The sequence below is a fragment of the Mesocricetus auratus genome, unplaced genomic scaffold, assembly GCF_017639785.1.
Source record: "Mesocricetus auratus isolate SY011 unplaced genomic scaffold, BCM_Maur_2.0 Super-Scaffold_6730, whole genome shotgun sequence".
Taxonomy (NCBI): domain Eukaryota; kingdom Metazoa; phylum Chordata; class Mammalia; order Rodentia; family Cricetidae; genus Mesocricetus; species Mesocricetus auratus.
Window position 1 is genome coordinate 44,339,406 of NW_024429184.1, and position 15,177 is coordinate 44,354,582.

Consider the following 15,177-nt stretch of genomic DNA (forward strand, 5'->3'; position numbering starts at 1 on the left):
CCCACTCTGTTCCCCAGAGAGGGTGAGGCCCTCTGTGGGGGATCTCCAGAGTCATTAATCACCAACACCCAACTGTGTGGTTAACGACTCTGGAGATCCCCCATGGAGGGCCTTTAATCCTAGCACTTGGGAGGCAAAGCCATGCAGATCTCTGTGAGTTCCAGGCCAACCTGGTCTACAGAGAGTTCCAGGACAGCCTCCAAAAGGTACAGAGAAACCATGTCTCCAAAAACAAACAAACAAAAAACGTTAACCACCTATCAACAAAGGGAAAAAATCATCAATAATAATAATATAGAATGAGTATAAAAATAGACACTCTGAAAGTTGGTGCTTATGATTTTTAAAAATCACTACTGAGCATAAAAGGTCTGTTGGATCCTTAAAGAATAATAATGATTGACTTCAATTGCCCAATCTCATCTTTACTTACATCATCTAAACTGGAAACTGATAAAGGGCCTTTGTAAATGGAGTTTCTGTTCCACCTTGTTGGGGAATTGAAGCAATATATTATGTATAATTTATTAAATCTTGACTGAGGATTCAGAAAGCAAAGTCAGCCTCAAGTCATAGAAGCCTGGTACACACCTTTAATCCTTGGACTCAGGACTAAGAGATAGATAGATTTCTGTGAGTCCAAGGCACCCAGATCTATCCAAGAGTGAATCAGTCTAAAAGAGAATTACAGCTCTCACCTTTAATCCCGACATTAGGGAAGTATGTAAAACAGAAGCAAGGTCTCAGAGAGGCATTCATTCTCCAGCCTGATGAGGAAAGGTTACATTCTGAGGTTTGGTGAGAGCTGGTGGAGACAGGACCATCCCATTCAGCCTGAGGTAGCGGTAAGAAACTAGTGACCCGCTGCTTTGCTTTTCTGGTATTCAGCTTGAAGCTTGAACCCCAATATCAGTCTTTGGGATTGTGTTACAGGCCTTCATAGTTAAACTATGCCATAGCTCAAATATAGCATAATATGCTACCAACATAAATGGGATACAAGTCCAATACAACACTCTCTAAATAGAGCACATTCTATGCCTCATAGAAGACCTCAGAAGATGTAAAAGAAGTGAAATAATTTCTTGTAAACTGTCAGCTCACAGTGTATTAAAACAACAACAACAAAATCAATACTGGATGAAACTATACAAACATTAGACTGGAGTAAAGCTCTTCAATGACACACTGTTCATTATGAAAATATCACCTCCTAGGAATTTTGAAATACAACTAAGGTAGTTCTACCAAGAAAGTTTACAGCTGTGAGTTTCAAGTGCAAAAAATAAGACCACAAATACAAAATACAATATGACAGCAGGTCTTAAACACAAAAGCCAAAAATAACAACAGTAGGCCACAAGAAACAATAATAAAGTTTTAAAAATTATTTAATGAGATAGAGACTAAATGAACAACACATTGGGCCCTACCAGACACAAACTCCATTCTTTGAAAAGCAAAACTTAGAAACTGCTGGTCAAACTAACCAAAAGAAATCGAGGGAATACCCAAATTAATAAAACATGAGATTGAACAAAGGGGGTGACACAGAAATCTCCAGTAGAAAGCAAATGATTATTAGGCAGTATTTTGAAAATTTATATTCCAACAAACTAGAATATCTACATGAAGTATATAAATTATTAGCAACTTGACTTAGTCAAATAAATAAAAATGATATAAACAACTTAAACAGATTCATAATAATTAACAAAAATGAATTAATAGTAGAATGTTTCCAAATAAAGAAAAGCCCAGGGACAGATGAATTTATTGCCAAATTCACATAGATACTTAAGGCTAAGCTAACACTAATACTAATATGCCTCAGATCATTCTAGAAGGCAGAAATGGAAGGAATACTACCAAGCACCTTCTAGGTAAGCTCATAACTATGCAACAGAATGATACACCAATATATCTGATGAACACAGATACAAAGGTTCTCAGTAAAATACTTGAAAAGATATTCAAGAACAAAGTATGAAAATCATAATAGTTATAACTCCCCATTCATATTCATGAAAGTAACCATAATTAAATACAGTGACTCAAAGAAAGACACAGAAGTGGAGGGGTATTGTTTGGAAGAATAGTTTCAGCAGAAAAGAGATGGGGATTAAAGAAGTTGATAGGAGAGGACGAGCAAAATTGTAGCATATACATGTATGAAATCATTAAGAAATAACAAATTTTAAATAAGATTAAAAATATCAGACCCAAGAACAAGTTGATCTCATACAAGGAATGTAAGATTTGTTCAACACAAATCAATAAATAGGCTTATGAATGGTAGTAACAGACCATCTCAATATATCAGAAACCCAATATCCCTTCCTCATAAGCAAGCCCTGATAGAAAGTTGGGATTAAAAGACTGTATCTCAACATCACAAAGGCTAGAGATATAACAGACTAAGTACTAACCTTGTATCAAATGGGGGAAGCTGAATATATTACCTTTAAGAGGAGTGAGACAAAAGGACCCACTGTATTTTTATTCAACAAAGTTCTCAAATCTTAGAGTGGTAAAACAAGAGAAAATAATAAAAGGGATACACAACAGGATAGGAAGAAGCCCAAGTATTCTCACTTGCAGACAGTATGGTTCTATACTACAAGACCCTCAAGATTCCGATAAACTCTTTCAGAAAAGTGGTAGTATACAAAGCTCTCGCAGTTTGCATGAGAAAGGTGGGCACATACTTTTGGATGCTTCATTCCCAGCTGTGTGACTAATAGGAAGGATTAGTAGGTGTGTCCTTGTCCAAAGTATATCACTTCAGGTTGGTTTTTGAGGTTTCAAAAGCGCACACGAGATCCAGCGTCTGCCTCTTTCTATGGACTGCCTGTGGATCAGGATGTAAAGCTCTCAGCTACTGCTTCAGTATCATGCTTGTCTGCTTCCCACCAAGATGATAGTGAAGTAATTTGCTGAAACTATAAACAAGCCCACAATTAAATTATTTCACAAGAGTTGCCTGGTGTCTCTTCATAGCAATAAAATGGCAACTGAAACAGTAGTTGTTATCAGGGACAGGCCTGAACATGCTGTCTGGAGGAATATGGATGGCTTTAGGACTTCGGACTAGAAAAAAAGTTGAAGGCTTTAAGCAGGGTTTAAGGGCCATCCTAGTGGGAATATGAAAGAAAGTAGTGTGATAATGATTTGAATTGTAGAGACCTGGCTCAAAGGGTTTCAGAGGTTAACAATATTACTATTAGCAGATAGGCTATTGATCATTCTTATGTTATTTTGGCAAATAATATGCCTGCATTGTGCTCTTGTCCTAAGAGTCTGTCTGAGGCAGAATAAAAGAGTTTTGGATTAATATCTTTGGCAGAAATTTCAAGAGCCTATTGTTGACTATGTTATGTGGTTATTTGTAATCACTCATATGCAGATCGGTAATGAAAAGGTATATGCCTGAAGAAGAGAAAAACAAAATGTACAGTTTGAAGAGAAAAGGATCATCTGGAAAGGTAATGTTGGAGCCAAGTTCAGTGCTCAGAAAAATAAAAAGAAAGACCAGATCCTAAAAAAGAGAGGCATACCCTCACAGCATGACCTAACACAGCTAATCCTGTATCCTATGTAAGGAACAAGCCCAAGGGATTTCCACAGCCTTGAAATGATCAACAAGTCAAAGTTTACACAAAGTGGCAAGGCTTCAGCCTAGGCAAGCAGCAGAATTTAGCAGCTTTGGCCACATGGCTCAAAATTTACAGTCAATAATGATACAGGAAAGGGGTTATATAATCTTCCTCCATAGTAAAGGACAGCTACTGGGTCCAGGCATTTTGCAGTGCAGTCCCTACATGGAGGCTTAGAGAGGCTATTGCATGAAGCTGTGAAGATGAAGACTGGATTGAGATACTAGAATTCTCAAGGAGAGCTGCTAACAAGGTTTGGAACCAGCCCAAAAGAAGAGACATGTGTTGCAGTCAACAAGCTGAAAGGAGTTAGGGATCTGAGGAACCATCTAAGACAGAATTTAAAGTTTGCCCTGCACGTTTTCAGTCTTGCTTTGGTCACTATCCTCCCTTGTCTTCCTTGTGTAATGGTAATGTATATTCTGCACCATTGTATGTTGGAAGCAAGTGATCTGATTTTTTATTTTACAAGGGGTTACAGTGAAGAGCTTGTCTTGAGTCTCAGAAGAAACTTTAGACTTTGAAACTGTCTTGAAACTAAAAGAACATAGAGCGTTTGAAGTCAGACTGGATACATTTTGCATTATGATAGGGCTACTAGCCTATGGGGGTCAAGGAGTGGAATGTGGTAATTTGAATAAGACTGTCCTCACAAGGCTCCTATGTTTGAATGGTTGATTCCCAGTTGCTATAAACTGTTGAGAAAGATTAAGAGGTGTCGCCTTGTTGGAGGAGGTTTGTTACTGGGGTTGGGTTTTAAGGTTTCAAAAGCCTACAGTAGGCCCAGTGTCTGCCTCTTGCATTGTGAACTGCACGTGGATCAGGATATAAAGCTCTCAGCTCCTGTCAGAACCATGCCTGTCTGCTTCCTGTCATGATGACAATGGACTAACCCTCTGAAACTGTAAGCTAGTTCCCAATTAAATGCTTTCTATTATAAAAGTTGCCTTGATCATGGTGTCTCTTCAAAGAACAGTAACAAAGACAAAAGAAATACAGAAACCAATAAACTTTATGAATACAAAAAAATAGCTTACTGAAAAAGAAATCAGGAAAATTCCCATCTGTAATCACCTTTAAACATTATAAAATGTCGAGGTAGAAGACCTCTACCAAAAACAAAAACACAAAACAAAAAAACCTTTTAATACACTGAAGAAAGAAATTAAAGAAGACATCAAGCAATAGACACTATCTACAGGATCAATGAAATCTAATTTAAAAATACCAATGACATTCTTCACAGAATTAGAAAACACAATTCTTAAATTCACATTGAAACACAAAAGAGCCTCAATAGGCAAGGCAAGCCCACACGTGCTGAAAGATCAGCACTGAGATCCTAATCTCTCACCCTACATAAACGTCAATCAAAAATTATTCAGAGGCCTTGATATAAGACTTGTATCTTTTAAAATGTTAGAGGAAAAAAATAAGTAAAATACTTCAAGATATGGGCATAGACAAGGACTTTGCAAGCAATACTCCAGAACGGGAAATAACCCCAAAATATATAAAGTTCCATGAAATCGCAAAGCTTCTGCAGAGTGAAGAAAGTAATGAGCAGCCTACAGAATGGGGGACATCATCACCAGCTATACATCAGATATGGGAGTAATGCACATAATATATAAAGAAGTGAAAGTTTTAAACACAAAAAGAATCAAGGTGGCTGGGCGGTGGTGGCGCACGCCTTTAATCCCAGCACTCGGGAGGCAGAGGCAGGCAGATCTCTGTGAGTTCGAGGCCGGGCTGGACCGACAGCCTCCAAAACAATACAGAGAAACTCTGTCTCGTAAAAAAAAAAAAAAAAAAAAAGAATCAAGGTGTCCAGCCAATCAATGGAATAATGGACTGAATAGACGATTCTCAAATTAAGAAATAAAAATGGTTAATATTGAAATTGCTTAAAAGAAAATACTTTAAGACTGTTTCTCATCACAGTCAGAATGACTATCATAAATAAAAACAAATAAATGCAAATGCTGATGAAATTGAAAAAGAGGAATCCATATTCAATGCTAGAGGAGTATAAACATGTAAAGAAAGCAACCTTGGATGTCAGTGAGGAGGTTTGAAGTTCTTTAAAAGTATGTAGGATCACTATACGACCCACCTATATCACTCTTGATATATATCAAAAGGGCTTTAAGTCAACACACTACAGATATGGTAACACATCCATGGTTACTGCCTCACAATTGACAGTTTTTAGGATATAAAATCAACCTAAACATCTGCCAGTATTTGAACAGATAAAATGTAGTATATGCCTACAATAAAATTTTATTTAGCTATATAGAGAAATGAAATTGTGAGGTTTTCAAGTAATGGGTGAATGTTCATGTGAAGTGATATAAGCCAGACTCAGAACAAAAAATGTGACATATTTTTCTCATATGTTTACTCATGATTTAAGTGGGCACTGTGACAGGGAGGAAGAGATCTTATGGGCGATGGAAGATAGAACAATGGGATACACGTGGCAAGAAAGCAGGGAGCCAGCTCAGGAGGAGGAAGGAGACAAAAGGAGAAAGGGAGAAAGATGGGAGGGAGCAGCGGGGATGAAGAACGGGTTAGAAAGTAAAGTGGGGTGTGAGTGTGTGTGAGTGTGTGTGAGTGTGTGTGTGTGTGTGAGTGAGAGTGAGAGAGAGTGAGAGAGAGAGAGCAATTGTTCCATGTGGTGAATTTAAAAAAAGAAAAAACATAAAGTTAAGATAAAATTAATAGCTTTCATGTGACAAAAGTAGTCACCTCATTAATACTGAACAAAATTCCATCTATAATAGCAGCAAAGCAGTACATTTATTCCTTAGGATAGTGTCCTTAGGAATAAATGTCACAAATATATGAAAAAAAAAACTTTACAAGACCACTGCATCACACAAAACTAGATTTGAACAAAATAAAAACATTTCTTTACTTGGATGTGAAAAATTAGCATTATAAAGATAGCAACAATGCCATACCAACAAAAGCATCAACATAATTGCTTTCATAGAATATGGTCAGTTGATGCTAAAACCAAACATGAAAGAACAGCCATAAATATGCACAAAAAACTATAAAGATGAACTGTCCTATATGATACTAAATAATAAAGTCTCTATAAAACCAAGTGTTACTGTCCCAAGAACAGATATACAGTGAATAGGAAAAGTCCTAAATTCTGTCTAAATATATATATAAATAAGGTTGGTACATTATATTAATATTAGTATTAGCTTGAACCATTGAATAAATGTTGCTGACCCAATGAGACAGCCACTTCCAAAACAATAATGAAATCAGATCCATACATCCCACCATATATAAAAATAAACCTTTACTTTTTTCACTTTGCATCCCTAGTTCTACACACACACACACACACACACACACACACACACACACACACACACACACACAGTTTTTTGAGACAGGGTTTCTTTGTATATATTCCTGGCTGTCCTGTAACTCTCTTCTCTCTGTTTACCATGCTGACCTCAAACTCACAGAGACCTGCCTGATTAAAGGCATATGCCGCCACCCCCAGGCTAACATCCTAGTTCTTTAGGCCATTGCACTTAGGAACATGGAAAAGGTTTTCCTCAGTCATCAACAAACCAAATACAAAGGAAAACAAACTCTAAGTCCTCACAGTAATAGGAGGAAGAAGTATATCAATTCCTCTATCAACTCACTGTAATGGAGACACTTTCCAATGCTTTTATAAAATTCATTGACAATTAAAAGAAGATTGATGAATTTACTTTCATATATTTTTCAATTGCACATGGTAAAATATAATTGTATAATGGTCAAAACAGAGAAAAACTTTAACAACACATAGCATATTTAAAGGGCTAAAATCTCTATCGCATACACAACTTTTCAAATTTGAGGGAAAACAACAGAAGACAAAGAATTCTGAAAGAAACACAGAAAAGACCACTGGGGTGGGGGGGGTCAATCATCAATGAGAGACAGAGGGAGAGAGGAGAAAGGGAAGGAGAGAAATTGAAAACTGAAAACATACTAAGGCAGCGGGCATTGTTGTATAATAAAAGAAAGCAGATCCACTTGTTAATTGAATGTGCTGACAGACACTGATACCTACCCATTCGCCATCTGAAGCAATTGATGTCTCAAAAGTCTGCCTCTGAGGATTGGCCTGTCTGCTCTCTGCAGTTGGGGACATTTCTAATTTACACAGTCTGGGAATCAGGTCAATAATGATTGCTTCAGAAAACTTTAAAAAGCATTAGTAATATAAAAATAAGAAAACCAGCCCAAGAATGGTTGAAAGGCAGTCTGTGATTGCAGAACACTTTCCTCATTGTCCATGGACTTGGGACAGAGAACAATAAAGTGATGATGGAGGAGGCGGAGCCAAAAGATCTCAGCCTGTAAGGTTCTAGCCCAACCATGACGGATGAGTGTGGGGGTCAGATGAGTCCAGGCATCTGCTTACAAGTTGACTAACTCACAGATCCACATCCAGGACCCCAGTCTGGGACAGAGGAAGGAGAGCAGATGTCTGACAAGCTTATAAGAGAAAACATACAACTATCTGGATCCCATTTTACAAGCAATAAAAGGCCGTGAAATGAAACAATTTTATTATCTTTAATAATATCCTGCTTTACTCTTATATTTCTAGGGAGTTTCAATGAGAGCAATGAGATTTAGTTTACTTGTTCAAATCTTGGCATCCACTTTTATATTTTACTATGTAAGTTCTTATTCCAAATATGCTAAATTATAATAAAATAACAGGTGATCATTTGAGACTTGTGGAAAATGGTTAAAATGAGACTAAGAAAGTAGTTTCTAGTCTTATTAACAATAATAAATTTTGCAAGGTACTAATGTACACCTCTAACTGTCTGTTTTGTGCTACACTGGGTAAAAGAAAGAGGAATGTAAAATAATGGGGCAAGAGGAAGCACTGTGATTTTTTTTCCATTTTAATACAGACATTTTCATTTGAAATGAGCAGGAATTAAGGGGAATATATCAAATTCAATGTAACATATCCCAGTTCAATTGCCAGTTCACACAGCTGATTCTGTCTGAGACACAGCCATGGCCAGGTGTTTTCTTGAGTCTTCCAAGGCCCGTCAAAGACAAGGTCAGCAAGCCGACCCACACAAGTTTCAGTATATGCTGACATCATCCATGTTCACAAACTCTTGGTGAAGGACACAGGGTGATATAGCTGGGCTTTGCTTTCTGGAAAACTATTCTAAAGACAGAAAATGTGACGGGCCCACTAGTCTGCCTGGTCACTGTGGTAAAACAACTTATTTTTCTCAGTAACTGCAGACTTCAGTTCATACTTGATCCTTCTGATATGGTGAGAAGGCAATATTCTAAGGGTTTTAGTTTCTTTTTTCTAGATCACATTTTTTCTTGCCATTTATTCATATTCATATAATCATCAATTATTCTCCTTTTCTACTGTTCATATATGATGTTGTAAATAATAGGACAACAATATTTCAAAATACACTATCATCCCAGCACACAAACACTAAGAAGATTTTTATATATGCATATATATATAATTTAGTTTACAAGAAATGAGTAAGTAAAAATGACCACTCAATGGAGAATTTTGTATCTGATATTTAGTGCCTTTCTGTGTGTTTACCATTTGAGTGTGAAATGTATCATCAAAATTGATGTGTTGAAGATTTGTTCCCCAAAGCAATGCTGAGCCTGAAGATTAGATAGATCATTATAGCTCTGACCCAGTCCATGAACACAGTCATGGTCTGGTGGTGTCACTGAGGTGAAAACTAGGGATGGGTGAGGCCATGTTGTAAGCAGTGGACCACAACCCAGATGCTTCAGAGGCTGCCAGTTTCCAAATCCACTCACCTTCTCTCTGCTTTCTGACTACCCCATGATGAGATTTTCCTTCTACCATGTTCTGTGTCATCACCGGCCCCAAGATAAAGCCTAGTGAAGATAGACTGGCAGTTCTGAAACTGGGGGTACAACTAAACCCTTTCTCCTATAACTTGTTTTAATCTGGCATGTTGTCAGTTACCAAAAGTGACTGACATACCGTATCTGCCTTAAAGTTGCTTCTGAAGGATCTAGATCATTTCATTAAAAACAGCAAACACCAAATATTGATATTCTGACAATAGTCAATGTGGCAGCATTTGACATTCAAAGTTGAAAAAAAGGCAAAGACTGGTAGGATCTGAGTCCAGAAACCTCCTACCAGCGAGAAGACTAAGTGTCATCTCTCGCCCATGTATACAACAAAATCATAAAATGCTTAAAGTAGAGAGGCATTCCTGAAAGCTAGCTGCATCTTCCTATGTAATTTCACCCAGAAAATTCCTTTTAGTGATACTCTGGTCATGTATGAACACAGCATGGACTCATTGTATGAAGGAAGCCCATTCAATGTTTTAAAAAATACTTATTTTTTACTTTATGTGTATGAGTATTTTACCTACATGTATGTGTATCATACCACGTGTGTGCCTGGTTCCCACAGAGGCCAGAAAAGGGTATTAGATCCCCTGAAAATAGATGGGCAGTTTTTGGCCTCCATGTGGTTGCTTAGACGTGAACCTATGTCCTTTGCAAGAGCAGTAAGTATTTTTAACCACTAGGACATTTCTCCAGGCCATAAAACACTCTTTAAAAATATTAACATTTTATTTCAATTTGTGTTTTTATCTTTAAAGCTTTTCATGCAATTCATTTTATCATATTCTCCCCCCTCCAATTCCTCCTCGGTCCTCAACTCCTCCCTCCCACGCAAATTCAAAAAAAAAAAACTTTTAAAGATTTGATTTTACTAAATGTTTCTGTGTCTTCAATTTGTTGATTCCTGCTTCTTCATCTAACCAGCATTTATAGAACCACTATGTATTTTCATAATCATAAAACACATTCTTCCTTTAACCATCCAGAGAGAAACCCATGGTTAAAAACACAAATTCAACACCGCCTGCTTTCTCTTGCTCCTGTCCCCCTCTGTCCTCTCCAGGCTCAGAGCTGCTTACCTGAATTACTCCTCCCAAGAAGGAAACTGCTGCTGCAACCCCGATTCTCTGTAGCTCAAAGTCAGATAAGCCCAGCACACTGAAGTTGTTCTGTGTGGTGAGGTTCCTGCTGCTTTGAGGGACTAGCCTTTCAACAGCATTGGCTGATATCAAGGATGTCAAGGCAAAGGTGCCTGAAAATGAGAATGTAATTAGAAAACGTCCATGCAAACATTAAAGTTATTGGATTCTTTCATGATTGGTGAAAAGGTAACAAGAGCTATTAGAAAGATGCTTTACCCCAGTGTACGCCATTGCTCTGCCTTTCACCCCACCCCATGAAAGAAACAGTACATCTGACTTGCTTCGATGCCCACCAAGCCACCATGTCTTTCTGAGTTGTGCACTTTCCCAACTCTCTGAATAGAGAATATCTAAGATGCAGGATTGTGGCCTAGATTTACATCCAGCCCTTCAACATACCTACAATGCCACCTAAAGTACATCACTCTGGGTCTAAATTGCCTTATCCACTGAAGATACTAGTACCCAGACATTAGGGTTTGAGGAGACTAAAAGGAGAAAAGCTTAAAGAGCTTAATGGATAACTATAAACCTGCTGGCTAAAACATAAGGTCCTCTGACCTACTAAAACAAGGTCTTACCTTCCAAGATGCAGCCCAAATTCTATAGTCTTCCTCACCAGACTATATGCTTTCTACCTGCTATGATTTCATAACTGAGTAGACTTTATTTTCAGCAACAAAATGCCAACGTTCACAAAATGATTAAACCCACCATGCCAACCATGTTTGTCTACTGCTATTAGGTTATTTCCTCAGAATATTCGCAGCCTTGTTTATAAGCAGGACTTTGCTCAATATGTTCTCCTCTTCCTTACAGGAGCTCTATCTAATGCCTTTCTTCTTGACATAGCTTACCTGAGAATGCAGCATCATGGAAGAGAAATGCTAATTCCCACAGGAAAGGGTAAAGAAACACATGCTGTGTTGTGCAAGCATTCCCTCATGTCATCACTTTGTCCCAGTTTGTGTGTAAGCCTTTGGTAAAAGGTACTCTACGGGATACAGGCAACTTATCTCACACAAGATAAGGCCAACAGAACCTGGTCTCCGTGGAAACCCAGCACACTATCTTCTATTCTTACCAGAGTAGAGGGTTAGAGAAGAGCTGTGGTACACTCTGTGAGTTTAGGACAATATGGGAGTATGGATCCCAATGGACTTGGACTTAAATCCCTTAACTATTTCCTTGATCTACTTGTCTACAAAAAGCACATTCTTCATCCTTTGACATTTTTAAAAGGCTTAAATATCATATAAATATATCATAGTTAGCATCAAATGGCATGTTGTCAACACCCACTAAGTGCCAACCACTCAGCTAAATCTTAGTGAGACTGAGTTAGTAATGCTGTTATGGCTGTACTCTGTTCTCTGAGCAGTTATGGTACACAAATACATAGAAAAAAATCAAGTATTAGTCTCTCTGTGATCTAGGTATTCTTTATAAATCAATAGACATTGTGATAAAAAGTAAATTAGAAACAGAGTAACAGTTAGAGACAAGATTCTAGCACCCAGATGGATAACTCTGAGATCAAATCAGATAAGAAGTGTAAGAGCCATACCTTGAGGCCTTTAAACTCCCCCCAAACAGAGACCAGTATGCTTTCTACTGAAGTCATAGAACAGATAACTGCAGATGTTAAAAGAAAAACAAGTGCAATAACGTTTTAGTTTAGGATTCTATTCCCTGGCACTTTTTAGAAGATAGGAAGGAACTGAAAATAAGACAGAAGAAGCCATCTGAAAAGTGTGTCAGATCCAAGATCCACTCTATCGATCTTTCGGCGAATGCTTATTTGTATATTTTTTGAAATGGCATCCTACTGAGTTTTTCTAAATTTCTCTAAATTGCTGAATATTTAAATTGCTGAACATGTAAATCTAAATTGTTGAACATCTCAAGGAATTTTCTGATTTTGAGACGAATAAAGAATAAATTAAGAACAGAATCTAGGCATATCTAAAGGCTGTGCCATTCTAGAGCCTTCATCCAGTGGCTAACAGAAGCAGAGTCAGACACCCACGGCTAAACAGTGAAGTGAACTCCTGGAACCCAGTTGCGGAGAGGAAGGAGTGATGAGCAAAGGGGTCAAGACCGGGCTGGTGAAATCCACAGAGACAGCTGACCTGAACAAGGGGGAACTCATGGACCCCAGATTGATGGCGGAGAGGCCAACATGGGACTGATCCAGCCCCGCGAATGTGGGTGTCAGTGAGGAGGCCTTGGCAATTTATGGGGCCTTACATAGTAGATCATTATTTATGCATTATGTATCATATACAAATGAATTTGGGGAGCCCATTCCACATGGAGAGATGCTCTCTCAGCCTGGACACATGGGGAAAGGCCTAGACCCTGCCCTAGATGATATGACAGATGTTGGAGATCCCCCATGGAGGGCCTCACCCTCCCTGGGAAGGGGAGGGGGTATGGGGTGAGGCACTGGGGTTATTGGAGGGCCAGGGGAGGAGGGGAGGGAGAGGGAGCTGGGATTGATATGTGAGGCAAGCTTGTTTTTAATTTAAATTAAAAATATTAAAAAGAAGAGACAGTGAGACACATGTTGATTGTCTTAAACAATTTGGTTTCTATCAGGATCATTCACAGATTTATTTTTCTCTTTTCTAGTTCAAGGGATGAATTATTTGTTTCTTTTCCATGACTTCTGTGCGTCACAATTATATTGTGTGCAATGGTATTTAAAATATATTTTAAGTAATCATATTTTGAATTAATCATAAAAATTCAAATTGCTAAATAAACTAGCACATTCAACATCTTTACACAATTGCTTTTCAAAGATATTTGAACTCAATTCCACTGATACTGCACTAGAATGAGCCTGTTAATGGCCAACCATGAATGGTTGGGAGGGACTCAAGAGGTGCCCTCCTACTTCACTTGTGGCCAGGATGAACTATAGGAATTGGGGAGTCACTGCCATCATTTGAACAACCACTGGTGAACCCCATAAGCTCCAGTGGAGAATTCCAAGTTCATACTGACGGTTCCAATTATACATACTGCTTCTTAAATCAAAAACATGAATACAGCACAAGGATGTGAAAAGAGTGTTTTTATAGGGAGAAAAGGAGACAATGAAGGATGGAAGGGCAAGAAGTAGTCAGAATGCATTGTTTACATATATGAAAATGTCAAAAAACAAATTTAATTTTAAAAATGATTCTTGTATAATGTCTTATCATGCTTGGTAATTTGATCTTGCATTCTGAACACCTAACTGGGAGGGTAAAGCCCAAGATAAGGTACTTTCCTTTAACAATAGTAACTGGTCTCTTAATAAAGTCTCAGGGAGAATAAATATCCCACCTACACCAAAATATGATCAAATAAAAGAGATATATTATTTGTATATTAAATATACATGGACATCTTTAGAGATTCAAGGACCCTTATGGTCAAAATCACAGGACAATCCCAAAAGTCATTTTTATAGTTTCCCTGTCATTTATACCATGAGGGAAAGCATCACCTATTTGTTGCTAGTGCTAATGACTTTAATATTAACTTTCAACCAAAATAGGAAGGTCTGGCAGGCTCTGAGAAGTATAAATTCAAAAACAGAATGTCACAACACTTATTGTACAGTAGAATGACTGTGAAGTTTGCGAAATGTATATTTTGACACATCTATAGCTGTTAATAACTTATTAAATAAGTTTTACATAATAGTAAGAGTCTTACATAAATTGTAATTTTGAAACTATGCAACCAGTAGAACATCTACAGTAAGTACCTATGAAATGCAATGGTTTATGTAATTATACATCTCAGTATAATCAAATTATGTATTTTTAACTTGTTTTGAGACAGGAGTTCACTTTGTGATCCAGACTAAGCTAGAACTCACTATGTAGCTCAAACAGGACTTGAATTCCTGTTTCATAGAATTCCTGCTGAAGCCTCCCATGTGCTGGGATTATGAAGGTTAACTGACATACATGACATACATGACGTTGACTTCTAGACTAATTTTAGTCTTTTGGGAAATTTTGTTTGCCTTTTTCTTTTATCTTGGGTCAAACAGAAGAAATGTCCATGAAGTCAATTCTAAAACCTTTTGTTCTTTCTTGCCATAGACATATTTAAATAGTCTGTGACAATATTAGAAGGCAGAACAACTTAAAAGCAATAAGGTTTAAGAATTCCTGGTTGTGTAAAGTAGTTTACATCTGTAATTCTAACAGTCCAGAGGCTGAGTTAGGAGGACCATTAGTGAAACCCTGTTTTAAATAACAAATAAGAAAATACTGAAGAAAACAATTTTTAATTCATTCTGTAATTTTCTCCTTTTGTATCTTTATGGAAGAAAACTCTCATTCAATGAATATTCCAAAACATTTTGCTGTCAAGAAACAAATGATAATTTGGGTTCCAGACTTAGCACATCTGAGGTGTAAGTTGTATGTTTGTGATTT

General features: G+C 37.5%; 1 protein-coding gene across 4 annotated transcripts in view; it reads right to left on the minus strand.

Moving 5' to 3' along the window:
* The window catches only part of Slc26a7 (solute carrier family 26 member 7), a 112,193-nt gene that overhangs the window by 73,509 nt on the left and 23,507 nt on the right, over positions 1-15,177 (minus strand). For all 4 annotated transcript variants that reach the window (XM_040741155.1, XM_040741152.1, XM_013110969.3 and 1 more), the window contains exon 4: positions 10,670-10,842. In XM_040741155.1, coding sequence (XP_040597089.1) covers positions 10,670-10,842 — 173 coding nt within the window. The remainder of the gene's footprint in view (positions 1-10,669; positions 10,843-15,177) is intronic.